The following is a 26,969-nucleotide window of genomic DNA, read 5'->3' as shown; positions in this document are numbered from 1 at the left end:
CATATAACGGTTACAGGTGACGCTGGTTGGTTAGTTATTTTTTTATAGTTTGAGGGCACCCGCCATTTATTACCTAGTCTCACTAGTGTACCCCTAAATTTAGGGGTGTCTACTTTCCAAAATGGGGTCATTTGGGGGGGGGGGGGTTTGTGCCATCTTGCCATTTTATGGCCTTCAAAACTGTAACGCCCTTAGAAAGCCTGAAGGCGGTGCTTGGTTTTCGGGGCCCCGTACGCGGCTAGGCTCCCAAAAAGTCCCACATATGTGGTATCCCCGTACTCAGGAGAAGCAGCAGAATTTATTTTGGGGTGTCATTTCACATATGCCCATGGCATGCGTGAGCAATATATCATTTAGTGACAACTTTGTGAAAAAAATAAATAAAAAAAAAAGTTTGTAATTTTCCCGCAACTTGTGGCAAAATATAAAATATTCCATGGACTCAACATGCCTCTCAGCAAATAGCTTGGGGTGTCTACTTTCTAAAATGGGGTCATTTGTGGGGGTTTTGTGCCATCTTGGCATTTTATGGCCTTCAAAACTGTAATAGGTAGTGAGAAGTGAAGTCAAATATTTACGCCCTTAGAAAACCTGAAGGCGGTTCTTGGCTTTCGGGGCCAACTTGTGGCAAAATATAAAATATTCCATGGACTCAACATGCCTCTCAGCAAATAGCTTGGGGTGTCTACTTTCTAAAATGGGGTCATTTGTGGGGGTTTTGTGCCATCTTGGCATTTTATGGCCTTCAAAACTGTAATAGGTAGTGAGAAGTGAAGTCAAATATTTACGCCCTTAGAAAACCTGAAGGCGGTTCTTGGCTTTCGGGGCCCCGTACGCGGCTAGGCTCCCAAAAAATCCCACACGTGTGGTATCCCCGTACTCAGGAGAAGCGGCAGAATTTATTTTGGGGTGTCATTTCACATATGCCCATAGCATGTGTGAGCAATATATCATTTAGTGACAACTTTGTGTAAAAAAAAAAAAAAAAAAAAAAAAAAAATTTTTTTTTGTCATTATTCAATCGCTTGAGGCAAAAAAATAAAATATTCAATGGGCTCAACATGCCACTTATCAATTTCCTTAGGGGGTCTACTTTCCAAAATGGGGTCATTTGGGGGGTTTTGTACTGCCCTGCCATTTTAGCACCTCAAGAAATGAGATAGGCAGTCGTAAACTAAAAGCTGCGTAAATTCCAGAAAACGTACCTTGGTTTGTAGATGTGACAACTTTTGCGCAAACCAATAAATATACAGTTATTGACTTTTTTTTTACCAAAGACATGTGGCTGAGTACATTTTGGCCTAAATGTATGACTAAAATTGAGTTTATTGGATTTTTCTAATAACAAAAAGTAGAAAATATCATTTTTTTTCAAAATTTGCGGTCTTTTTCCATTTATATCGCAAAAAATAAAAATCACAGAGGCAATCAAATACCATCAAAAGAAAGCTCTATTTGTGGGAAGAAAAGGACGCAAATTTTGTTTGGGTACAACATTGCATGACCGCGCAATTACCAGTTAAAGCAGCGCAGTGCCAAATTGTAAAAAGACCTCTGGTCATTTACCAGCAAAATGGTCCGGTCTGAAAGTGGTTAAAGAAATGAACCATCTGTACAATGAATGAAATAAAAAATGTAATATTATAATGCCTTTGCTTTCTGCTCCATTCTTGGTTTTTGACTTATTAAAATATACGTTGGTGTTTTCAGCATGTATATAACGCTACAATGTAAATTATAGCCTTATTTACCCCATATATTGTGCTTTTCTTTCCAATAATGTCACTTAACACCTCAACACTCATAACACATTCTGCTTAATCCTAAAATCCTCCTTTGAATGTATTATCCCAGTTGCACGTATGTTAGCGTTTGAGTCATGCCTCACTATACAAGTAGTACTACCCAAGTTGTGTGATGTGCGTAGGTTGGTTTTATTTTTTTTAACGTACAGCTGTGACTAATATACAAACACATGTATTTTTCCAATTCTAGCTGAACCTCCTGAGGAGACTAAAGGGTCTAGCAAGCAGATTTTGGAAGGTATGTGTTAGCTTTACCCACATGTGATTTGTTGCATAATTTTAGCACAGATATGCCAAACTGCATGTTTAAATGTAAACATTTTTGGTACCAACAGTAATTTTCTGAGCTGAATAAGAAAAAAAAGGTTGAGTGAGGCTGGACAGAGGGAATTGGAAATAATAAAACCAAGAGCCGGGTTAATGTAGATCTAAGCAAAGAAATCTGCTCACTTCCTGAATGTGTGGTTCCACAGTTCATTCTCTTTTCTTTTTAATTATTGTTGCCAGCAGATGGCAATAAAGCACTAGTATTATTGAAGTATTTCTGATGCACAAGGTGCTTTGGGTATGTGTTCAGCTTTGCAATAATTAAAATCGTAATGTTTCACAGTAGTGATTATTAATCTAATCTATTGCACACTGCTTAATTATAGAAAAAATATTAACATGATTTTTTAAATGTTGCCTCTTGTCAGTGCTGACCTGCACCTTTTATAGCATCACGGAATAAAGTCCAACTCTGTTTTATGAAACTTAATTTTTATTCTTTTAGGTGTATTTTTGCACATTGTTGCAGACGCTCTGGGCAGCGTAGGGGTGATTATCTCTACACTTCTAATGCAGCACTACGGGTGGATGATTGCAGACCCTATTTGCTCCATGCTTATTTCCTTGCTCATTTTCGTCAGGTGAGTGCAAGAAAGTGTATTCATCTTAGTTCCTTGAGCCCAGGTTCACACTTGTGCGATCTCGGGCATCGCATGTGATTTGCACCTACGCCGCAGGTGCCAATCGCGCACAGTGCAGGTTTAGCCATACAGTTGTATGGCTGAACTCGCATTGGATTCACAGAAAAAAAGGTGGTGGGACTTTTTTTTTTTTTTTTTTTTTTTTTAACCTCCACACTGGAATCTGATCGCATGGATGTTCTCGCCCATTAACTGTCCGAATCTGCAGTTCACACTGCGATCTGTGAACTCATCTGGGGCTGTCATTAACATTGTATTGAGGCCCACAGCAGTTCAGAGAGCAGTGTGAACTGCCTGCAGGAGAGATGCGATGTAATCGCTCTGGTTCCCGCATCTGTGAACCTAGGCTGAAGATCTGAAAATGCTTGCGCCTTCTGTTAGTGTAATACTGTGAAATTCTTAGTATGTGCACAATATATACTACTTTAGCGTTTTACTATTTCCTCTTAGATTACCTCACTGAATTATAGAGTGCCTGTTATTTTCCTGGGGGTCTGTTGTTAGTTATGTATTTATTAAATAAGAGAGTCAGGTCTAGCCTATGCACTTGCATTAATGCCTGTTATTGGATGTGTGTTAACACCCATTTCCATGCGTTTTAAACTAGATTGCATATTGTGATATGCTCCTATATGTTTGTGTTCCTGTTCACATAGCATGCTTTAAAAAAATTCTTAATCTTCTAGTTGCATTTTTGGAGCAAGGTTATACACAGGACTATATAAGCAGCTTGAATATTTTGCTTAATATTTACACTTTAAGGACCGTGTTTTTAAAAAAAACATGCATTAAAGCTGGCCATATGTGGTGTAGATTTAAGCCTGGTCTTGATGAACCAGATGGAATGTGCATAGTGGGTGGCCCTGTCAGTTCCCTCCTACCTGACATACTTTGATTGAAAAAGCAATGGACCCAAGCAGAACATTGTCAGCTAATCATAAAATACAGTACATCCGGTCAGATGAAGCTGTTCAAGTATTCTGCTAGCTGACTGCAACGGTCAGATCACAATAGCCCAGCAGAGCAATTCATCCATCTGTGCTGCATAGGAATGGGGGAATTATAAGATATTAAAGATATGCTATGTGAATGGGATCATGTAGCAAATATTAAGTAGGTGTTATGCCAATTTGGCTGCAAAGGTGGTAATACACTTTGAGAGAACAAAGTGTAGGGGGCGACACGTTGCCCCTTTAGACCCCTTTCACACTGAGGTGCTTTTCAGGCGCTCCTCTCCATTGAAATGAATGGAAAGCTCTTCAAAAGTGCTCAGTGTTTTACTGGCAGTTTGCAAGCACCTTTCTTTGACTTGTATTGCCAGGGAGTGTGTAGAACTGCTCTTATAATGCTATCTAACAGGAAAACTTGGTAGTCAGCCACACACATTTATTTTCCCCTACTTACCTGATGCTGGGTTGTCCTCAATTCAGATATTCTCCCACTCAGTGAATCAAGCATTGTCCCCGAGATCCTCTTCTCAGCAGCTGCTGCTCTGGTCCCACACCACTATCTTTGCCTCTGACGTCATCGGAGGCTCCCCGATCTTCCCCGTATTGGTGCCGCCTCCCAATAATGCACCACTAGATTTGCTCTTTCTCCTACTTTACTGAATGGAATGGCATGCAGTTCTGATATGAATGTCATATCTCAGGAGGCATCAGGAGCACTTACATAATTTACCTAGGTGATCTCAAAGAATGGGGGGGGGGTGGGCTGAAATCTTGCCAATGGGGAAAAAAAGTGCCTTGTTTGTGGAGTCGGTGGGGCAGGGGGAATGGGTTTGGGTTAGGAGACAAGAGGCTGAAAGTTGTTTTTAAAAGATGAAAATCTGCTTTAACCACTAGCTACCCAAGCCAGCCCTGACATTTCTCACATGTAAAAAATCTTTTTTTTTTTTTTTTTTTTAATTCGCAAAGGCTCTGGGGAATAAAATGGTGGTTACTGCAAATTTTTATGTCGCCAGATATATATACATTTTAAATTAACGCTGTATAAGTACCTGTAATAAGTAAAATAAACGAACAATGTACAAAGGGGAATTGTGTAGAGCGGGGTCAGACAGGAGTACAAAATGGAAAGAAAAGTCTGGAACAGGCCAAAAAAGGCGTAGCAGGTTTTAGCTGTTTTTCAGAGTACATAGACACACAGTTAAGAGATGGGCACCAAACGGACATATAGTGTCTAGCAGTAAGATTTATAAGAATGCCTTAAAAACAATGTAATATGCATAACTGAGTTCTATTTGATTGGTGGCTTTACTAGCTGGTATTGGCCAGTAAACAAAGAACTGAAGCAAATAAATCCTCATTGTATCTGGTTTTATACACCATAGAGATGATCAGGGATGTTCCTCCTTCTCTATAATAAACTGTCTCCAACTCCCGGTGGAATAGGAGAGCCCCGGAAAGGCAGCAGTGGGGGTCCATTTCCACCCCCCTGTAAAAGTGATCAGGTGGGTGTATAGCCACTTGGATCACTTTTACAAACCGTATTGCTGGCATAAAATTTTGATAGCATAATCATGGCTGCAGCCATGATCCTGGTATAACCATTTAAGCCGGAGGATGTCCGGGCACACCCTATTGCGGGTAGTAAACACATTGAGCACAATAAACAATCCCCAGTAAACTAATAAAATTCTTAAAACAGTACTTGCAATTTACAACTTTTAATATGGCTGGCTCCTGCTCTCTTCTGCTTTCCTAAACTTCCAGTCTTACCAAAAAAGAGTTAACAGTGGTCAGTGCAGTCTTGGGCCAGTCTTTTAGCTAGGAGGGTTATAAGCTAGGCTATGGAGCTGGGTGTTTCTAGTAATGTGCACAGTCTAGGGCAGCCTTTCTCAACCTTTTCAACACAGAGGATCCCTTAAAATGTTCTACGGCCTCAGGGAACCTCAGCTAAACATGAGAAATCTACAACTCATGATACATTAGTGTGATGGTCAGTGGGAAGAATGGTCCTTACACTTGTGGTCATTGGGAAGAATTGCCTCCTTACAGACAGCTAAAGAGATCAATGGTGTGAGTGGGAACTTATCTGAGAGGCAGAAATTGCCCAATGCTGAAGGAACCCCTAGCAACCTCTGGAGGAACCCTGGTTGAGAATCACTGGTCTAGGGAATTGAAACTTGAGTCTCTACATGTTAGGGTGGCTCCATAGGATGCTGCAAGTGAAAGGAGCCACCCTGAAACAGGAAACCTGTGGCAGTGATAGTGGCACCAGCCTAAATTGGAACATAGGCAAGAATTAAAAGATGAAGAAGCTGCATAGTGTACTGATGATGATTAAATAAGCTGCTGAAAGTGCTTGAATTGATTTGTAAATAATCACCTTGCAAAACAAGCCACTCAGTTTATACTAGAAATTAAAGACTTTTATTATTATTTTTTTTAAATATGAATGATCACATTCCCTCTGTTCTAATCTGCATAAGAGCCATAAGGAGGAGAAGGAGCACCAGCAGCACACTGAGCTTCCCAGGAAGTGGCTGTGCAGGGGAGGCATGTCAAGACAAGTCTGATCATTGGAGGATTGCAGGCTGAGTTCCCAGAGCTAGAGAGCTGACCACAGTATGCTCTCCTGCCTAGTGTGGTCAGTTTTTCAATAGGAAAGCAAAGAGACTAGCAGAAACACCCAGGATTTCACACAAAAAGAAGCAATACAAAGAGAACAGGATATTCTCTCATACATGTAGCCTGGTACAGCAGTCCCATATCAAGAATATGAAATGGGATAACAAACACTTTAAAGAGGAAGTAAACCCATCAGGGTTTACTTCCTTTTTGATTCCCTGCAAAGGTAAAGCATAACGGACTACTATGCATCGCATAGTAGTCCATTATGTGTCACTTACATGACACAGGAGCCAGCGAAGTCACCGCTGTCCCCTTGTGTACGGAGCCTCCATCTTCTTGGTGGGTTTTTCTGCTCCGACGCTGTCATTCGATGGAGCCGCGATGATGTCACTCCCGCACTTGTGCACGGGAGCCGCCACTCGCGGCCCATCGCCGTTAACAGCGGCGCATGTGCTGTAGACAGCGGTGCCTGTCTTTTGGCAAATCTCTCCTAAACCGTGTAGGTTTAGAAGATATTTCTTGGACCTTACCTTACTGGTCACTATACAGCACAATCTGTCACCCACTGCCCGCTGATCAATCACATCAGATCACGTGATAGTTGTGCACAATTAATGGCTTCCATTCATGCCTTTCATTGTGATAAATGCTATGATTGGTCCCAGTGATCACATGGTATGGTACAGGCCAGGCCAATCGCAGCCCATCTATACCATGTGATTGGCTGTGGCCAACACTGAATGAATAGATTTAATTCAGAAAAAAAAGGTTGCTTATAACGGTGGAAAAACAAATCCTGATCACCTCCTCAGGGTAGTACAGTGTCACTATGGTAACACTGTATTACTCTGGCCACAGCATGAAAAAAAGAAAAAAGGTCTTTATAACTTGTAACTTTCCATGCCTCTTACTAAATACCTTGGACTGTCTAATTTCCAAAGGGGTCATTTGGGGGACATTTGTACTATCCTTGCATTTTTGGGCCTCCAGTGCATCAGAATTGTGGGGTTTTTTTGTTTGTTTTTTTCCACATTTGTGGATGCTACAACTTTCCTATAGACTAATACACGTTGATTTGGGTTATTTTCACCAAACAAATGTAGCACAATATATTTTGTCCTAAATTTATGAAGGATTTATTTTCAAAATGTTATAACAGAACCAAATTTATTTACAGAAAAAAAAAAGCTGTGGTACTTTAAATATCAGCAGAAGAAAGCCTATTTGTGTGAAAGAATGTTAAAAATTTCATGAGTACGGTATTGCATGATGACACAATTGTCATTCAAAAGTGCAGCAGCACTAAAAACAGAAAATTGGCCTGGGTAGGAAGTGGCTGACTGTGCCCGGTATCGAAGTGATTAAAAAAATGAAGGTTTAATATTGCTTTAACTACAGTAAAGCAAAGGCAGGTCTAGATTAAGCTTTGCTGACTGGCTGAGCTTTGTAAATCTAAAGACTGGAGGGACAGGTAAAACAGTCTTCACATATGTATTTGTACATTTTAGCTGTTCGCCTGGTATTTGGCCTTTTGGCAGGATGTAAGAACAACTGCTGTCTAGGTGTTTATCAGCTGGGGCAGAAGCTCTAGCCCCAAGATAAATGAACTACCCCCCGTAGCTCTCCCTTGTTGCAGTGTCTTATTTACAAATTGGATTCTGACAGACTACAAAGGAAAGTATGTGTTTGTCAATTACGTTTTGAATGGTGAACCACAGATACATTTTACATTTTGAAATAATTCCCCAGAACAAGAGTGGTGACAGAGCCTTGAACAAAAGGGATGCTTAAGCTTCTAATGAGGAAGTGGTTTTAAAAAAAATAAAATAAAAAAATAGGTTAAAGGTTTTCTCTACCTGCCAAGGTCAAGAAGTAACTTATTGGCGTTAAAAAAACAAGTCTGATACAAGTGGTGTCCCTATTACTTTGGTAGATCACGATTGCTGATCAGTGCAGCAAGGATTTCTACCTTTCAGCTGTTTTATCTTGTATTGTATGAACACGTTACCAAGATTAGGAAATGCTTCATTAAAGTGATCCTGTCGCCCATCCAGGACTCTGGGCATGTTGGATGATGGCTGAAGGGTGTGTGTCTCCCATATGTGGTCTGGTACATCGGCTTTAGAAAAGGATGCTGTCTAGACAATTTGGGGTTTTAAAAATACATGCATGTTTACATTCACTTTTATTAGACACATTGTATATGCACCGTGTCCTTGCCAGCACCATTAGAGCAGATGCGCATGGGTGCAAAGGGCTGTGAAGCTGTAATTCTGTGTGGAAAGAAAGGGAAAAAAAAACGCCAGCCCTAGTGCATTATCCCACAGCATGTATTAAAAACCATAATAAATAATACAAACGTATGAATAAAAGCCTCTTATCAAGCCACTCATCAGTAATCCTAGTCTCCAAAATATGGGGGACCTCACCAGGATTCCAGTTGGCTGACATTTTTCAAAGGCATCCCTTTCATTAAAGCCCCAATGAAGAAGGTGATGCCTCCAAATCATATTGACCAACTGGGAATCCCGCCATATTTTGGAGACCAGGACTACTGGGTTATGGACATGTGGCTTGATAAACTATTTTTAATCATATGATGATGCACTAGGGTGGAGCGCCCTCCTTTTCTTTTTGTTTTATTTTTTTTATAGGCTTCATCAGGACAACCCCAGTCCCAGAGGGCATCAAGGCTTGAAGCAATTATTCCTCTAATTAAAAGTACCATCTAGACCCATACCAGGCTATCTTACACATGCGCAGGAGAGATTTGTTGCTTCTGACAAGCTGTAATTCTGTGCCTGGGAGTCTCAGGCCCACCCCCCTTTTTATTTAAAAAAAAAAAGGCCTGTGGGCAGGGCAAAGTGCATGGGGGCTGTGGCCTGGGTGGAGCTGAACTGAGTCTGCTTGTGATTATTTTGTTGTACTGCGGTGCTCGGGCCGCTTGTCTTGTTGGATTTAGTGTACTAAGCCGGAACAGGCTCTTCCCATCCAGCACCCTTCAGTTTGAGCCACTGGATGGGATCAGGTTATGAGCCTGGAGTGGCAATTCCAATTTTCTGAATCTGGATAACAATCTGGGGGGCTTTCTGTTCAGCACACCTGACCTTTTAACTTCATTTGTGAAGACCATCTCTGTTGGATTATCACTGGCTGCAACCTAATTGACCTTCTCTCATATATGGACAAATCTTTTGTGTATCTTTAGGATGCTGGTCAAGTCTTGACATGATTTATACCTTCTATACCATTGTGTCCTCGTGGATTGGAGACACTGAGGGGGATTTACTAAAACGGAAACGTGCAAAGTCTGGTCCAGCTCTGCATAGTAACCAATCGGCTTCTAGATTTTATTGTCAAAGCTTAATTGAACAAGCTGAAGTTAGAATCTGGTGAAGCTGTGCATGGCAGCCAATCGGTGCTCCAGTTAGTAAATCTCCCCCACTGTATCGATACCTTTTTTTTAAAATGGGGACCAATGATTTGTGATTGATTTCAAGCACATGTGATTATTTAATTTCACTAACATGCATCCCATTGATGGTTATCTTCCCACATGTGCAAGTCTGCTTTGTGATTATTAACACATTCTAGATGTGTCCATGGGCTTGGTTCTCGGACACTCTCTATTCACATCATGTTATGTCTGTAATAAACAAAGCTCAAGCCTGTCAAAATGCTGTTTTTATTATAACATGCACATTGTAATATATAATATTGCAGTGAATATTATATGCAACTTGAGACCGTATACAAAATGTGACACGTGTGAGGTTTTTAGTAAGCGTGAAAAGCTATTTATTACAGGGCCTTAATTTATTTCAGCACTGGCTTTGTGGTCTGTCTTCAGTTCTCCGTTTTAAACATTTTTGAGGACGGCATTTAACTATATTTGTATTAGGACACATAAATGTTGTTATCTTTTGTGTATGTTGTGGTATCTGCAGTCACCACAGCTGTCTGTGTGCACACGACTTGTGCACAGTATGGCTTTGTCATCTGTGTCACATCTGGGGATTTGTTTTATGATTTAAATGGATTTCCTGTGGCTGTACACTGGCCTCCACCCAAAGGTTGCCCTGGGGTTTTGGTTATATTTCTTGCAAAAGCTACATGCTTCAGCAACCTTGAAACTTTATTTTATTATGTATATAGATTTTTTTTTTTTTTTAAACCTATAGACACACAGTACTTGGAGGAAGTTCTCTTCCCCCCCCCCCCCCCCTCTTTTTCTATAAAAAAAGAGACAACCTAAATAAGTACACTTGCCTACCTCCATGCTACCTCTGCTGTCTGTGCCCTCCCTCCCCGTGCTGCCATTTTTAAAATCCTCTTGAAAGTCATCTAGCATTATAGTCTAAATGTAGCTGACCCCGGGGTCAAAACGGTGTCAGATCTTGTGAATTTCAGTAAAATACACAAAAGGTCCACTTTAGAAGAAATGAATGCGAATGAGAACGGCTCTCCCAGGTTTCTCTCCTCATTGGCTCTCACACAGCAGCAGGACCCATTGGCTCCTGCTACTGTCAATCACAGCCAGTGAGAACCCCCTGGTTCTCATACTGCCATGTGTTTTTTTTTATTTTTTATTTTTTTTTCTGTGCATGGGCATGATCTCCTATATCTCAGGAGAAAGCCTAGCTATACACACTAGATACATTTCAAAAGAACAGAACAGTGGCTGGCAGGATAACCAGGTAAATCGAGAAATAAAAACGGAGCATGATGCATGCACAAACCCCTTCACAGGAAAACTGACATATATGAAAATTTCATAATTTTGGGTTATTATATACACTTTATTCTGCACTTTTGGTTCTATCATCCTTGCATACCCAGAAATAAAAAATTTTCACAGGGATTTTACCAGTTTTTCAGAATACTGAGGAAACAAGTTTTAGCTGGTGTTGAGCTTTTAGTGCCAATGTAGAAAGTGTTCTTGCCAACAAAACTACCAGTTTTTCAAGGCAAAAAAACTATTCCTTCCAGGTAAGCTATATACACAGCAACAAGTTTAGAAAACCTTTAGGCTGGGTTCACACCATTGCAAATTGAATGTGGATTTCACCGCATTCAATTTGCATAGCAGGATAGTGTTTGACTCCGGTTCACACATCTCCACAGCGGCTCCGATGCAAATTGCACTCCTGTGCGTCTTTTGGTCTGAATTCAGTCCAAAATTGGGCTGAAATCGGACCTGAAATGATGAATGGAGACGCACCGGACTTCTGCTGTGAGCCGCTGCGTGTTCCAGTGTGAACCCAGCCTTAAGCAGGTATTTGCCTCTCTTAAAAATATTGATACAAGACTTGTAGAAAGAAAAGTGTCTGACTATAAATATACAGTCAGCTTTGGTTTTGCATAAACATTGAAGCCTCCTAACATCCATTTTGTAATTCTCCCTAAGGCTGGGTTCACACTTGTGCATGTGATTTGCACCACATGGCTGTGCAGATTACATGCGATGTCTGTGTGATGCAAATTCAGCCATAGAGATTTTATGGCAGAATTTGCATCGCATTTGCATCGAAATGGTGCAGGACCCTTTTTCTGGTCTGCACTGGTATCGGATCGTGTGGGTATGTATATAGCGTACCTGGAAGGGATAGTGTTGGGTTTTTCTCTTTAGAAAAACTGGTAGTTTTGCACACTTTCTGCAGTGGCACTAAAGCTCAACTCCAGCTAAAACCTGTTTCCCCAGTATGCTGAGGAACTGGCAACATGACAAAATGGAAAATTTCAAGGACCACCTAGAAACCAATCACCTGCTAGTTAACTTGGCATTTCCCGTCCCCCTTGAGCCCCCGTTTTACTTACCTGGCGCGGATTTTTCGCTAACCGGGAACGAGCACACCACTGTGGTCAATCAAATCCAGTGATGCAGGCACCGGGGGGCAGGGCCGAGTCCTGCGTTCTGTGCAAATGGACACAGAAGCAGGGCTCGGGAATGCGCCCGCAACGTGGGCACTCGAGGTGGGGAGGAGCCACCAGCACCGCCGGGGGGACCACAGAAGAGGCTGATCTGGGCCACTCTGCAAAACGAACTGCACAGTGGAGGAAATTATGACGTTTACAACCCCCTTTTAAGCTTGAGTGTCTCTATAGTTTAAATTTAGACGGCATCTAGACCGTAGTCGGCCTGCGCTCCGATTTGTTGTTCTCTCTGTTCTTTGGGCTTCCTCTGAGTTAGGACGATTTTCTTCTACCTGTTGGTGCGAATGTTCTCCCACCAACACAGGTTGTGTTTTTTGTTTTTGCTCTGGCCGGTCACTGAGATTTATTGATGCATGCTAGGGAAGGCTTAAATATTTGTGGCTACCTTACAGAATAAAGAATGTCTTTTACCTCCCTGCAATTTGAATGTGGTAGGTGGTGTGGCCTACTGATATAGGCACAATTTCCTCTGCTACCTATCCTTGAACTAAAGTTTCACCTGCCAAATTTACAGATTTTTAGATCCTTAAATTTAGAGCTGGCAACATGTTGAAAAGGAGAAGTGTTTTAATAACAAACTAGAAAACAACTTGTGTAGCAATTCTATTTTTTCCTCCTTCTGTTTAAAAAAAAACAAAAGCTTTCTTCAATGTTTTTATGTTCTCTGGAACAACCCTAGAATAACCATATTTACTTCTTTTTTTTTTTTTCTACAGTGTTATACCTTTACTCAAACAGTCGATTGGTATTCTGATGCAAAGAACTCCTCCTGCTTTGGATTACGTGCTTCCTGAGTGTTACCAGAGGGTATGTTTTACACACTTTGTGAGCTTTTCTTACAGCAGAGCTCTTGTCAGATATAAGCGATCCTTTAGCCCAATTAGGTTAATGAATATTTAACGGTTATTAAATCTTCTGCTTTTGTAACTACATGAGGTCTGTCGTCCTCTCATAAAACACTGCAGAACTGGAGGCTGATGGATGAATATATATATATCTATCATTATAAAATATATATTGTCAGCCTAGCTGCATGTAGAATGTAGCTGCAGTCTAGAGGTAAGATCTCAGAATTTACTAAACCGTTGGCCAGTCTTGGGGGGGGGGGTCAGACACTGGTTAGCAGAACAAATATTTCTTGGCATCAGTAAGCATAATCAATGCCACGTTTTGGTATCAGGGGGAGAAATGGTGCTCCGCTGTTGGTGGCAGTGGGAGAAATGGTGTCCCATTGTTGGCAGAATAGCCTTGTATAATTTGGAGAAGAGTCCCAAGGGACGGATAAAGGCAAGAAATGCCCCAGTCCAGCCAGTTTGGAGACCTTTTAATCTAGAGTCTGTTTTTGCTGTATCTGTTAACGCTTGTAATAAAGCAAAAAGCAGGTCTGCTAATTGCCATTAGTGAGACATTTCCTGCTTATGTGGCCAGGCACCCCAGCAGACTGTCTATGCCTGGGCAACTGGTCAAATCCTTGCCCCTATAAGTTCTGTGCTGCTGGTGGGCGACCCCACCAAATCAATGGGCGGAATGTTGTCTACCTGTTCCTACCTACTACACTAATTGGGTCAACTTGCTCTGAAGCCCCATACGGAGCTAACAGAGGCCCTTTTCACTGCATGTGCATTAGAGACATTGACATTGGGATATGTAGATGGTAGCCATTTCTCTACAAATACACCCAGGTTTTGGCCCTCAGCCCCTTATGGAAGGCTGACGATTCCGATATTGTTCTTCCGCAAGCAATTTTTCTTGATCTGCTTTCTGATACCAAAACGCGATCTGTTTCTCAGCAGCAGAAACTTTGCTGGGGGAAAAAAAGGCATATTCCTGTTAGTCTTGGGTATGCATTGCTGCATATTTTGCATATCTTGCCTAGCAGGGCAGTTCATCTTTTTTGAAGCATTCTTACACACCTACCTGCAAAATGATTAAATAAGTGGACCCAGCTGCTGTCACAAGGCTCTGAAGTACTCTGATAAAATAAAACTCCACAAGGGTGTAGCGCTATGTCACCAATAATTGACCTCAGTTTAAAATAAAAATTGTAAAAACCATCCAACTTTGTAATGTCTGAAAGTCCAGTACGATAAAATGCTCAGTGCTTGTACTATTCACAAATGCAGAATTTGTGACTTGCGTGAAAACTCATCCAATAGTTATGATGGTATTCTCATGCATTCCTGAATGCAGAATGCACTCATGTCATTGGTTAAAGTCAAATCCCTCTTAAACAGCCCCAAAACACTCACCTGAGCCCCCTCTCAATTCAGCCATGTGCACAGGAGCCTGTCCTGGATCTCTCGCTCCACATTGGCTAACAACTCCCATGGCTGTCAATCAGCCAGTGAGCCAATGAGGAAAGCAGGGAACAGGGCCAAGTGGTGGTTTTGTGTCTTATGGGCGCATAAAGCGGGGCTTGGGAGCAAGCACACACCAGGCCCCCCCCCCCCCCCCCCCATCGCAAGCAGCTTGCTATTGGGGCCCTTGGTCAAGGGAAGGAGTGAGGGTCAAGGAGCACAGGTGGGAGACCAGAGAAGAGGCTGTTCTATGCAGAACCATAAAAAAATAACTCTTAATATTACTTTCATTCGCTGTATTTATCTAGTCCAGCAGCTCATCTTGTTAAAACCATATCCTGCTTTTAGTTTGAGTAAACTCCTCCATAAAATGCTTTCCTTGTACTGTATATTATCTCCTATAGGTGCAACAGTTACAGGGTGTTTACCACCTTCATGACCCACATTTCTGGACGCTGTGCACAGATGTTTATGTTGGCACTCTGAAGCTGGTAGTGGGACCTGAGGCTGATACCCGCTGGATTCTCAGTCAAACTCATAATATTTTCACACAGGTAGGAGCTTCTTCATATTGTCTTCCTGAACATTTTATTTTGCTTTTTGTTTCCCAATCTTAATAGTTTGTGCTTTGGTTGTCATCAAGCAGTATGTAGTAGCATACACAGCCGATTAGCTGTTAAAGAACAGTGGGGAACAAAAAGATGGTGTCGAGTAGAGCCGTGTTGGTATTAAAGAGAATAATGCCTGTAGAATTGATTTTAGCTCTAGATGTTTTGTCGACATCTGTTTATTAATGGGGCAACCTTAGATGACAGTGGCCTGAAATGAGAGAGGCGGGGACTGCCATTGCTCATCTGAGAATGCTAGTTCTTACAGGTATGCAGTCCAGATATTTTGACTTCACTTGCTGAAAGTCTATGAATCAATTTAATTAAAGCTGGGGCATAGCTCCCACTGGCGGAGTCAGCATGAGGTATGTGAGGAGTGCAAGACCGGAGTTCCGTCTGCAGACCGGTAATCCTTCTGTGATGCTGGGCCAGTGGCACTCTAATTTGGCATAGTATTGCTGGGGATGTGTGCAAGGATCCCTTTGAAACCTCCAGGGATGGTAAAGTACGGACCCCATGGCCAAAAATGCCGGGAGAACGGCTGGCGCAATTCGCCTGGGGCTCTCAAAATGGCGCTGGAGCAGGAGGAATAGACGCCGCTCCAGAGTTCTGTGGAGGCTCCGCAAGCAGACTGAGGAGGAGGGTATGGAATGGGTCAGGAAGGCTTCCTATCTGACCATTCTCCCATGTTGTTGGAACCTAATCTGGGACTGAAGCCAGGTGTATGCCTGTGGCAGATGGAGGCTAGTTGGCTTCAAGAGGAAGATGTAAAGATTAAGTGTACAGAGGCTATTAAAAATATTTCTGGGCCAAAAATGGAAATGCTGAGTCCTCTCCTCCAGTGGGAGGCCTTCACGCTTGGGGGGGGGGGGGGTGTTTATAGCAGAAATATATGGGTTCAAGAAACAGTTAGCTTCCACAGTACAGCTTAAGGAGACAGAGGTGAAATTAGCGGAGGCAGAATGCGTTTCTCACTCTAGTGAGAGGTTGCTTACTCTGCGGGTGAAAACTAGGGCGTCCAAGACAGTGCTAACAGACCGTACCACGAAGCTTAACCTTGCCCAGCGCAAGTGCATATTTGAAGTTGGGGATAAGAATGGCAGACTCCTGGCATACTTGGCGTGGCCAGAATATGCTCCTGTGTATATTAAGTCAGTCTATGACAACCACAGAGTAAAAGTTTGTGACTCGGGTGATATCTTGAAAATTTTTACAAATTTTTATGAAGAACTATATAGGTCTTGTGCCCCACAGGGGACAGAGGCATTGGCGACTTGGATGACGAACATTGATCTACCTAAGCAGACGGAGGATGACAGTGCTGCTCTAAAATCTGGAATTACGGTAAAGGAGGCAATTGCCTTCTTTCCCCCCTAGAAAGTCTCCTGGATTAGATGGCCTCCCTTTTGGAATGCTATTGCAATTTTTGGTATGGTCTGGCCCCTCGTTTGCTTAAAGTGTTTAATGCAGCTAGGTTGGATGGTAGATTATCCTCTGTAAGTGGAACTCCTATCATCCGATCTCGCTGATGAACGTTGATACAAGAATCCTGGCCAAAATACTTGCAGGTAGATTAGTTATCCCAAAATTGGTAGATGCGGATCAAACGTTATTTATCCAGGGAAGGTGTGCACAGATGAACATCAGGAGAATTTGTGAACCTCCAGACTGCCCACGAAAACTCTGGGACTAGAATAGTAGCCTCCTTAGATAGGAAGGCCTTTGACACTGTGGAGTGGTCATATTTGTTTTACCTACTGGAGTCTTGTGACTTTGGCCCTGTTTTCATTTCCTGCATCCGGCTCTTGTACACGGATCCGTTGGTAAGACTAAGGATTAATGGCATTATTTCAGACCCCTTTCCTATATTTTGGGGCACCAGGCAGGGGTGCCCACTCTCACCCCTCCTGCTTGCCCTGGCCATAGAGCCCTTTTACAGTCAAACTAAGGTCTACTCCAAACTTGACTGGTCTAAGACTTGGGGAGTTTGAGGAGCTGTTGTCACTCTATGCAGATGACATGTTATATCTGCAGGACTCGAGACCCTCGCTCTCAGAAGCCTTCTGACAAATTCAGGAATTTGGAGACTACTCCGGATTTCATATAAACTGGAAAAAAATCCTCCCTCTCCTATTCATCATGCGGTGGTAATTCCGTGGGATTGCCCATTTCTTTGTCCACCTCTTTTAGGTATTTGGGGATTGAGCTGCAGCTTCCTGTTTCTAGGCTCCTGGAGACCAATTTGTCACCGATTTGTTGGGAATTTTTGAGAGAGGGTACAGAAATGGCAGAATTTACCAATCACCTTGATGGGATGGATAAATCTGTTCAAAATGATGTGTTTTTTTTGTTTTTTTTACCCACGTTTCTTTATATCCTCTCAAGTTCCCTGGTTTTTGTGACACTACGGGTCTTCAGGCACATGGAGACCATTTTTGTGAGGTTCCAAAGCCCCCAGAGTATGTTTAGCGTTATTAAAGTTGCCAGTTACAATGGGAGTGATGGCCCTTCCTGCTTTGCGTCCCTTTTTTATGGCCTCGCAGCTATCCTTTTTTTTTTCACTGGTGACTTTTCCCACAGACGCCCAATGCCACTACCTTGTTGGAGGCAGCAGTTGCCACCTCACAAGAAAATGCAGAATGTTGTACAGGAAGGGGATTCCGGAGAGCAAGGTGGAATCAGTCATGGCACTTCCTGGGATATATATTTCACCTGTGCTCCCAACGACGGAAAGATTAACCCTTGTGGTTATCTCCAAATAGCCCTGTATGGTGTAATAGATCTTTAGGGGAGTTTTTGAAATTATCTGACAGGCAGACGACCGGGGCAAAATATGGCATGAAGTACTTAACCATATTTGTCAGGAAGACCGTCTCTGTACTTTTGCTCTATTAAGGGAACAATTTTGGAGTAACTAAGGCGTGGCTTTTTTGCTATGTGCAGCTGCGACATGCAGTGAGCGCGCAGTTTGGGGGATAAACTTCGGGTACAGAATACAGACTTGGAAAGGGTTCTGATTCATCCGGATCCATCTAAGCGAGTTTCTAGATACTATGGGGCAGTTGGTCCAGGGGTAACGGGGTCAACCTCTAAGGCCAGGGCTTGGTGGGCGACGATTGTCCTGGAGTTGTCAGAAGAGCTGTGGCAGGAGGTACTGGACACATATTTGGTGTCTTATCTCCTCTACGGATAAAATTATTCCGTTCCGTTATCTTAAAAAAAAAGGTAAAAAATAGTGTAGCGCTTCTTAAGTGATAAATGTAATCAACATGTGTTAAGAGAATGATCATATAACAAAGATCATATAAATAATATAAATGGGCAAAGTAAAGTCCAAAAAATGGGTATAAGCTTCCGTGATGAAGCTGGCACGAAGATGGTCGAACCGTATCAAAGTAGGGGGAAGATCCTACTAAACGAATATGTCCATGTACATCAGCTTGTCTGGAAACATTAAGGAAAGTAGATAGATACTTCTTACCAACTCTGTTGGACTCACACAGTCATATGACAGTTGAGTCAGTAAAGCTTGGGGTCTCAATCTGGGACCGAGGAGTGGATCGAGGAAGGTCCGTCAACCTGGTGGGGAAACTCCAAAAGACTGTATGCCCAATGATGAATCTCACCGGTGGAACTTCAGAATAGTTTGGTAATCCAGCTCAGATACGGCCCATTACACACCGATGCTCCAAATACCCCAAGATGGAGGGGAAGGTGTTTCAGGGGTTTAGACCAAAAAAGAAAAAAAGAAGAAAGAGCTCCACATGGTGCGGGTCAGACGGTAAAAATGGTAATTTATTAAAAGTCAAAAAAATTACTAATGACTTAGTGATCACAAAGCAATGGAATAAAAGTAAAAATAAAAGCAATGTAGGGTGCCAACAGCTAGCCCGACGCGTTTCGACACATGTCTTCGACAGGGGCTCCGTTATCTTCACCAGCAGTACTATACACCAGCTAGACTTTACCAACTGCACAGGAGGGAATCTATCTGCCATAAATGTATGGAGGCGGAAGGCACTTTTCTACATATGGTGTGGGAGTTCAAAAAAGTGAGAACGTTATGGTCGCAGGTGACTGAATTTTTCTCATATGTTTGATTTGCCTAACATTTGCTCTCCCCTACGTTGCCTCCTCTGGGTTTTTGATCAAGAGGGGATGAATACATACACTAAACTGCTCCTTAGGATCCTATTTTTGTAGTGAGGAAACTCATTGCCAGATGTTGAATTCACGATGAGCAGCTGACTCTGGGGATGTGGATAAAAATAGTAAATGCGGACGTGATGATGTATGGGATGACCTACGAAGCTAGAGGAGCTCCCAAGACATTTAGGAAATATATTAAGGCTTACCTGTAGCTAACCAGGATATCGCCTAAACCTGCACGGTTTAGGAGATCTCCTCTGTCCCATGCAGCTGTGCTGATGACATCGGCACATGCGCACTAGAGCAAACTGACCCATGTGCTGCTGCATCAGTCTGCGTGCCGTTACCAGCGTCTTCCTGTGCGCATGCACGGAAGTGACGTCATCGCGGCTCTGGCCAATCAGGGCGCCGGAACCACGATACCCGGAAGTAACTCTGGGACGACATGGCCGCGGCTGGAGGGGGAGTCTAGGGGGGCTTCAATCGGAGGTAATACATAATGAGCTAGTATACTATGCATACTAGCTCATTATGCTTTTGTCTTGCAGGTTGTCTTTTTTTTTTTTTTTTTTGGGTTGATTTGTTTAAAAAAAGTTTACTTCCTCAAAGTCCATGGTGGGACTAAGGGGGGAAGGGGGGTTGGGCTGGGTTCTTTTGAATGGAAAGGAGTTTGTCCCCTTGGAGTAGGGGTGCACAGTGTATTCTGTCCCCGAGGGGCAAATTATCCTTTCTCTACTGGTTCTTGATTTATTTTGACTTTTTTTATTACCTGGTTTATATATATATATATATATATATATATAATATTAAACATACTCCATTGTAGGATAGAATCGGAGATCTGAATGGCTCAGCTAGGGGAGATTGATATTTGCAATGTTATTGACACTGATGTGTGATAGGTGTTACATCCACATTATTAAAACAGCAATCTGAATGTACTGTTGAGTATCCTTCATGTGCACAATAAAAACTTAAAAAAAATAAAAAAAATGCTGGAGCAGCCAGTCCCTTGAAGGACACGTGGATCAAAAGCTTCTTGCGCAATGATTTTGCAGTGCAGAACTCCTAGCTAAAGTGTTCTACTCCTATGCACCAACAGGTGCCAGACATAAGAATTGAGATGCATGGCTTACAGCACACTGTCACAGCTAAAAAAAATGTAAAGTGGAGTTCCACCCAAAAGTGGAACTTCCGCTTTAAGCCCTCCTTTCCCACCCTTCATGGGTGGGTGTTATTTTTTTTGGGGACTTCCTGTCCCACTTTCTCCTTCTGCTTCTCAGCTGCCAATGGGATTTCTCCCCTCCCCTAGGCGGCCCCTCCCTGCAATCTTCTTGGACATGTCACAGGTCCCAGAAGATGGCATGGCCAATAGCAGAGCCCAGTGCATGTCCGGCCGTGAAGCTTTAAGCTACTATGATGGTGCCATGGAGAGGAGGGGGAGAGGAGCAGGGCTCCGGGCGGCCGCATCTCTGGACTGTGGGACAGGTGAGTGTCTGTTAAAAGTCAGCAGCCACACTTGTAGCTGCTGACTTTTAATAAACTAAAAAATGGGTTGAACTCCGCTTTTGATGATAAAGCCACCTGGTCTTCACTGTCAACAAGCTTGGGCTCAAATGCAGTAGTGTTTACATGCTTTTAAGGGATTTTGACCAGTCGGACATGGTTTTACAAAGCAACGTTACAGCCAGAATCCGATGCATCGTAGGGACCCTCCGATGAGACTGCTCTAGAAAACCTTTCCAACTGCTTATTACAACTTGGGGCCTTTAAAGGCAGGTCATCATCCTCCACTGTTCTCTTGTTAAGGCAAGATATTCCAGATCCAAAGTGGAAATTGACCATTTATGAACAAAGTCCTCACAAATCTTATACAAAGCCAGCAAGCTCTTATGGGGAGTAAACCGTTTTTAGGGGGCTTCCAATCTCCATAGAGTAATAATAAAAAGGTGCAGTTATCACATGATCAGAAGTTGGTCCCGCTAGCTACTGATTTTTAGTCCAGACGGAGAGCTGTCTTTGACGTGCCGAGCGCATGTGTGTATTAATTTAAATACTATTGGAAATGTTTTGTTTTCTGTTTGGTGAGTGCATAAAAAAAAAAAAAACTCTTGTTCCTGGCTGAACTCTAGTGATCTGGCTTTGCTGCACTGAAATCATAAACATTGTTTTTTAGTCTTTAGTTCCCTTCATGAACTTCAGAACAAACCTCTCCCCCTATTAATGAAGTTGTAACTGATTTCTCTGTTTTACAGGCTGGTGTCCGGCAGCTGTATGTACAGATAGACTCCGCAGCAATGTGATCCCTCAGCTGACCTCATATCGGACCAAAGTGTGGACATGAACACTAGGACCTGAGCTCCTACTCTGATAAAGCCACTGCAGCAATGCACCCAATGGGACCAAGCCTCACTCACCTGCTTCTGGGCAGAGATGGCCTCCCACTTGTGCCAGATCTCCTTCAATTGCAAATGTACTTTTATACAGTGTATGGACTGCATATGGGATGTTGCCTTTTAACACTGTCCAGGAAAACTGGTGCCTCTTATCAAGTCATGATGTGCTGTATTCAGTATAGCCATTCTGCCAGTCACACTATCAGATATACATATATGCACCTTAGGTCTATTGACTGTCTATCCAAGATTTTGACTTGAACTGAAACCAAATGCATGCAGCATCTCTGACGGTGGACATGGAGGGCAATATCGGTGTTCCTTATGAAATGCAGCATCCGTATACAAACTGTTGTAATTTGCCCAACTCTAATCAGTGCCAGGGAAGGCAGTCAATTGCACTGCGTGAATATGAATACAGTGCTAAGTTTGGCAAACCTGTTTATAAAAAAAAAAAAACCTGACCTCTTCATTGCTTATTGTAAAGAACAGGTAAATAATTTACTCATCAGACTACTTGTAGATCTCTGTGAACAGTGTTATAATTGGCTAAACCAGCAAGACTGCCAGTGAGCAACGTGACTATCCCAGTTAAAGCCACCACCCAGAAACGGGATAGCAATGCTATAACCCAAGTGCCTTCCCCTACGATTTGCTTGGGAGACCTGTCGCCCCATAGCACAACGGGACATGCCCTATGCTATATCTTGTTGTCACCTTGGTTATATCTATCTGGGACATATCTCTGGACTATATTTTTATTGCTGCATCACAGAAAAGCAGGATGTAAGAATTTAACAAAGAAAAAAAAACACAATATAAAATGGTTCAACTGGCACACTGATGCATTATCATTTATTAAGTGGCATCCAATAGTCTCATAAACCAGGCTTGCTCCCATAAATGCCTTTTTTTATTATGTGACTTTTTATGTGCAGGAACGAAAGTTCTGTTGCTGTGCAGGCTATACTGTGATCATGGAAAGCTTGGAATCGCCTGCAATTCATGTCTTATTCCAGGATATCTGACTTTCTACAAGGAGGAATTTCCTTCGTGCTCGGCACAAGGGCTAAAGAAAATACACAGAATTGTAATGTACAAATGTGCAAAGTAACTATGCTTTAGAACGACCAGTCCCCACAATGGTTACGGTTTTTAATTTAAAATAATTTTTATTATGAATACATGGATGACTCTGGAGAGTGATCTTTGATAGATACTTTTATCTATTGTGCCATGTTTTTAGCAATGTCCCCTCTTTTTAAAAGGGAACTGTGAACATATGAAGCAAGCAATTCATAACTAAGATATGCATTTTTTTTTTTTGTGAAGCATTGCAAGATTGGTTTCACTTAAAGTAGCACTATAGACAAGACTTTTATTTTTTATTTTTTTTGCCTAGAGTAAGGGAGGTTTTTAACTGTCTTTTGTCCCCATATGTGTTCCATTGGGAGATTTGCCCTTGCTTCCTTTCCCATAGCCAAAGCAGGAATTCTGCAAATGAAGGTAATCTCTTGACGACCTCCCCCCACCCTGGTCACCATAATCGGTGTCCCTATTGGCAGATTCCCCCTCTATTATTTTTCTGGGGACATCCCAAAATTGGGTATTCTTATTTTCACTTTCAATGATGATGGTAAACAGTACAAATAGAGGATGAATCTCCCTAACTGTAGCACAAACTGCCATTGAAAAGTAATGGGTGTTCTAATCCCTCTCCACTCTGTGCAAAACAAAAAAAAAGTGTTGCCTTAATTTAAACTTTTAAAACTGGCTTTTTAGGTACAGTTACATTTTTAGTTTTTTTTTTTTTTGTTATTTTTTTTTCTGTTTTTTTTTTTTATCACTTGCCGGCTAATCTTTTAGTGATATTAATTTTATTTATTTTATTTTTATTTTCCCCTTCCAGAGTTCTTATCCCCAGTATTTCTTCTTGAAGTATAGACATCTGGTTCGTACTTCTATATTGTAGTATTCTAAGATAAATTAATATTCTAAAACATTAGGAAAGCTATGGCAGGTGTACTAAGGTAATGCAAGTACGAGGATCTTAACTTAAAGTAACTGACAAGTGGTTATTAGAACTTGCCCATAACAGTAATATCACTTTGAATGGAATGACACTTTACAGTTTTTTGTACCTCCATACGGTTATCTTTTTGTAGTTGAAACATTCTTTCTGTCCAATTGATGACTACATCTCTTATTCAATCCTGTATGTGTCCCAAATAGTTTTAAAATCCTTTCTAGTCTAGCTCCATTTACCTTGTGGGAAACTGGAAAGGAACTTTGCACAACTGAGCGCAAACCTAAAACCCTTATGTGTTTGATTATATGATGTGTAGTAACACATGGCAACCAATTGCAATCTATTTCTCACTCATTTGACTTCATTGAAGTACTTTCTGGTTACTAGGTGCTACTGCATTTGCACATCATTACCAATCCTTGTACTATTTCTGTGGAACACAAGGCCTGAGGGCTGAATCCTGCGCACCAGGCCATTTCATGTGGCACCCACACCCAAGGCTTTTTTCAGCCAGAATGTGGTTCCACCCTCTGCGCCTCACTCACTACTGTCACTTGCAAACACGGAAGCCTTCTGTATTTACAAGGACAATGTTCCTCTCGATTCTCAGATTCCTGCTTGCTGTGCACTAAAGGCGGGAACAAGGGAGATGTAGAGGCAACGTGGGATGGGGCATCATGTGGTAAAGTGCACTGTGATCCCCATCTGTGCTTGGGTGCAGAGATGCTGATCTCCTTGCAAGTGAGAGAGGCAGAGCGGCCTACATGGCTGTAAGGTAAGAGTCAAGCCGGGTAGATAAGATGCAAGGACGATTTTGGGCTGGGTAAAACTAAGAGCTGTGGAGGTAAATGTTTGCAGATGTCAGAGCTGAGGAGGGGTGGAAATGAGATGTGGACAGCCTGTGAAAGAGCTGAACCCTGTACGTCGCTCACTCCTCAACCCTGCACTCTGTACACAGCCCACCCCTACCCCTGAACCCTGCACTCAGTACGTAGCACACGCCTGAATGTTGCACATAAACCACCACTGGTATTTATTGCCCCTTTTTAAGATCCTCCCACTGTTGGTGCAGATTGGCCACACCCACTGTTCAATGCTGTTTGTGGGGGGGGGGGGGGGAGTTGGGGGGTGAGTTCCTGCACCTATTCTTTAGGGGGGTAAAAATGCCCTTTTTATAAATTTTATATAGTGTTGCAGTTACAGCCAGCATTTTGAGGGCAACTATAATGCTGATGTGGCCCGTGATGAAAGTGAGTTTTGACACCCCTTCTCTAAGGTATAGTAAACATTTGCCATATTACTAGTTTGTTGTGTTTTGGCAAATACTACATGCATTCTATCTTAGTGAATTGACCCCACTATATTTTTGGTATTGGCTGTTAGAGCATATGACTGTGATTTTTGGTACATGGCTATCTGCAGTTCCAACTTGGAAAAAGAAAAAAAAAGCTTACCGTTCCATAAAGCCTAGAATTCCAGACCAATGCAAGCACCAACATGTAAACATCAGGCTGAATTTTCATGTTTCAGTCCACCTACTGTGATGGATGGCATTTAGCGTCTTCAGTACACAAATCCATCTTCTGATCAGATTGCCCGTTGGCTTGTTTTCCCTACTTTACCGAAGGCCAGGTTGAGTGTACAAAAACAATCTATGGTTTTTGGAGCAGGACAAATTGTATCATTCTGACTTCAAAATGAAATAAAAAGAATCTGTACTCTTTTACAATCCTGTGTGCTAGCTTTTAACTTATCGTTACCTTTTCAAATATTTGTTTAATTACTTGCTTGGATAAATAAGTGTTGTATGTCAGTCAGTTTATCCCTCAAGTCAAGCACATACGAGAGTGTAGGCTGTCCATACAATAGGAGTGTGGGGATGAGGATTTGTCCGTGTTAATTCAGGACTATTGGTTAGAAGTTTCTTCAGGACGAGCAAACATTGCAGGACTCTGTAAAGCCGGCCATAGGTGGAGTGAGTTTCTTTCCTGCAACAGTCGCTTGCGTTTCCCATCAACAGTCATTATTGATTGGGGAATTACTCCTGCGGAGCTATTGTCTTCTCCTGGTGGGGGGGGGGGGGGTGGGGGTCTGCTAGGGCAGTCGTCCCAACCAGGAGAACACCCAGTGATTTATAATTACATGAAAAAATCCAACAAGCTAGTTGTACCCAAGTTCATTGATCAACTTGCGTTCAAACAGCCTGCCCATGCATGGTTTTCTGCTGAACCGTCAGATTCTAACAGTGTATGGCCGATCTTAGAATCCATTCACTTCCAGGATGTTTATCTGTACTGTACATTCCCATTTTAGGGTTTTTATCAAGGGTGCTTGAGCCCCTTCTTGCCCTCTTAAGAACTCTGAGGACCCAAGTCACAGGCTAGATGACCTTCTGAAGGACTAATTTCCCTTCACCTACCTACAACCATCCACAAGGCTTTTCAGATGCTTCAGGGTTTTTGTTTGGGATTTAAAAAAAATAAATAAATCTGCTCCTCAATCACCAGGGAGGTACCAGTAGTCATGCAGCCATAAAGAAGCAAGTCTGATCATCTCATGGACAGAGAAACCCTGTCCAGGAATTTTTTGCTGTGAACAATTGAAAAAGAGATTACCTCAGTTGTCATTGACTGGACCAATAAAAAAATGAGCCCTTCATCTGATATCTTTAGTCTGAGAGGGGTAAAATCCAAATAAGGTGTGTGGTTGGTTTTTTTTGTGTTTTTTGGTAGTACATAGATAACATGGATGTGGTACCTCCTATTGCCAATTTCTTTGAGATTCTCATGTACTCTTTGGTTCTTGATTAAAGAATTCCAGCCATGGTATATTTCTACATGGTTACAATGGCCCAAGGTAGATCAATCTAACTATGTATAGAGCAAAGCATTCTCTGAATTTTTTTTTTTTTAATCTTGGAATTTCTATATATTACATTTTTATAAAGCACAGGAAAAAACTGTGATGAATGCCAAGACCAATGCTACTTGTGCAGGGCAAATATACAACACAAAAAGGTTACTGCCTCCTGATTAACTGAGACTAACTAGTCTATAACCGTGACTATCTTGTAATACCCCCCCCCAAAAACAAACACCCACACATAGAATATTAACGCTCTAAGCACTATAGAGGGTACCACATCCTCCACCAGACCGAAGAGACAGACCTGGACTGAAACGGTAAGTACCTCAGTTAAGCACGATGA

General features: G+C 42.2%; 1 protein-coding gene across 1 annotated transcript in view; it reads left to right on the top strand.

Moving 5' to 3' along the window:
- Window positions 1-25,490, top strand: part of SLC30A7 (solute carrier family 30 member 7) — a 67,077-nt gene extending 41,587 nt beyond the window's left edge. Inside the window, exons 7-11 of the mRNA XM_077452808.1 lie at window positions 1,996-2,043; window positions 2,578-2,713; window positions 12,999-13,089; window positions 14,984-15,133; window positions 21,592-25,490. Of these exons, the coding sequence (XP_077308934.1) occupies window positions 1,996-2,043; window positions 2,578-2,713; window positions 12,999-13,089; window positions 14,984-15,133; window positions 21,592-21,639 (473 nt within the window). The 3' untranslated portion in view covers window positions 21,640-25,490. The remainder of the gene's footprint in view (window positions 1-1,995; window positions 2,044-2,577; window positions 2,714-12,998; window positions 13,090-14,983; window positions 15,134-21,591) is intronic.
- The last annotated feature ends 1,479 nt before the right edge of the window (window positions 25,491-26,969 follow it).

The sequence above is a fragment of the Lithobates pipiens genome, unplaced genomic scaffold, assembly GCF_037356315.1.
Source record: "Lithobates pipiens isolate NorthernLeopardFrog02 unplaced genomic scaffold, aLitPip1_a1.2 Scaffold_23, whole genome shotgun sequence".
Taxonomy (NCBI): Eukaryota; Metazoa; Chordata; class Amphibia; order Anura; family Ranidae; genus Lithobates; species Lithobates pipiens.
This window is presented reverse-complemented; position numbering and strand designations above follow the sequence as displayed.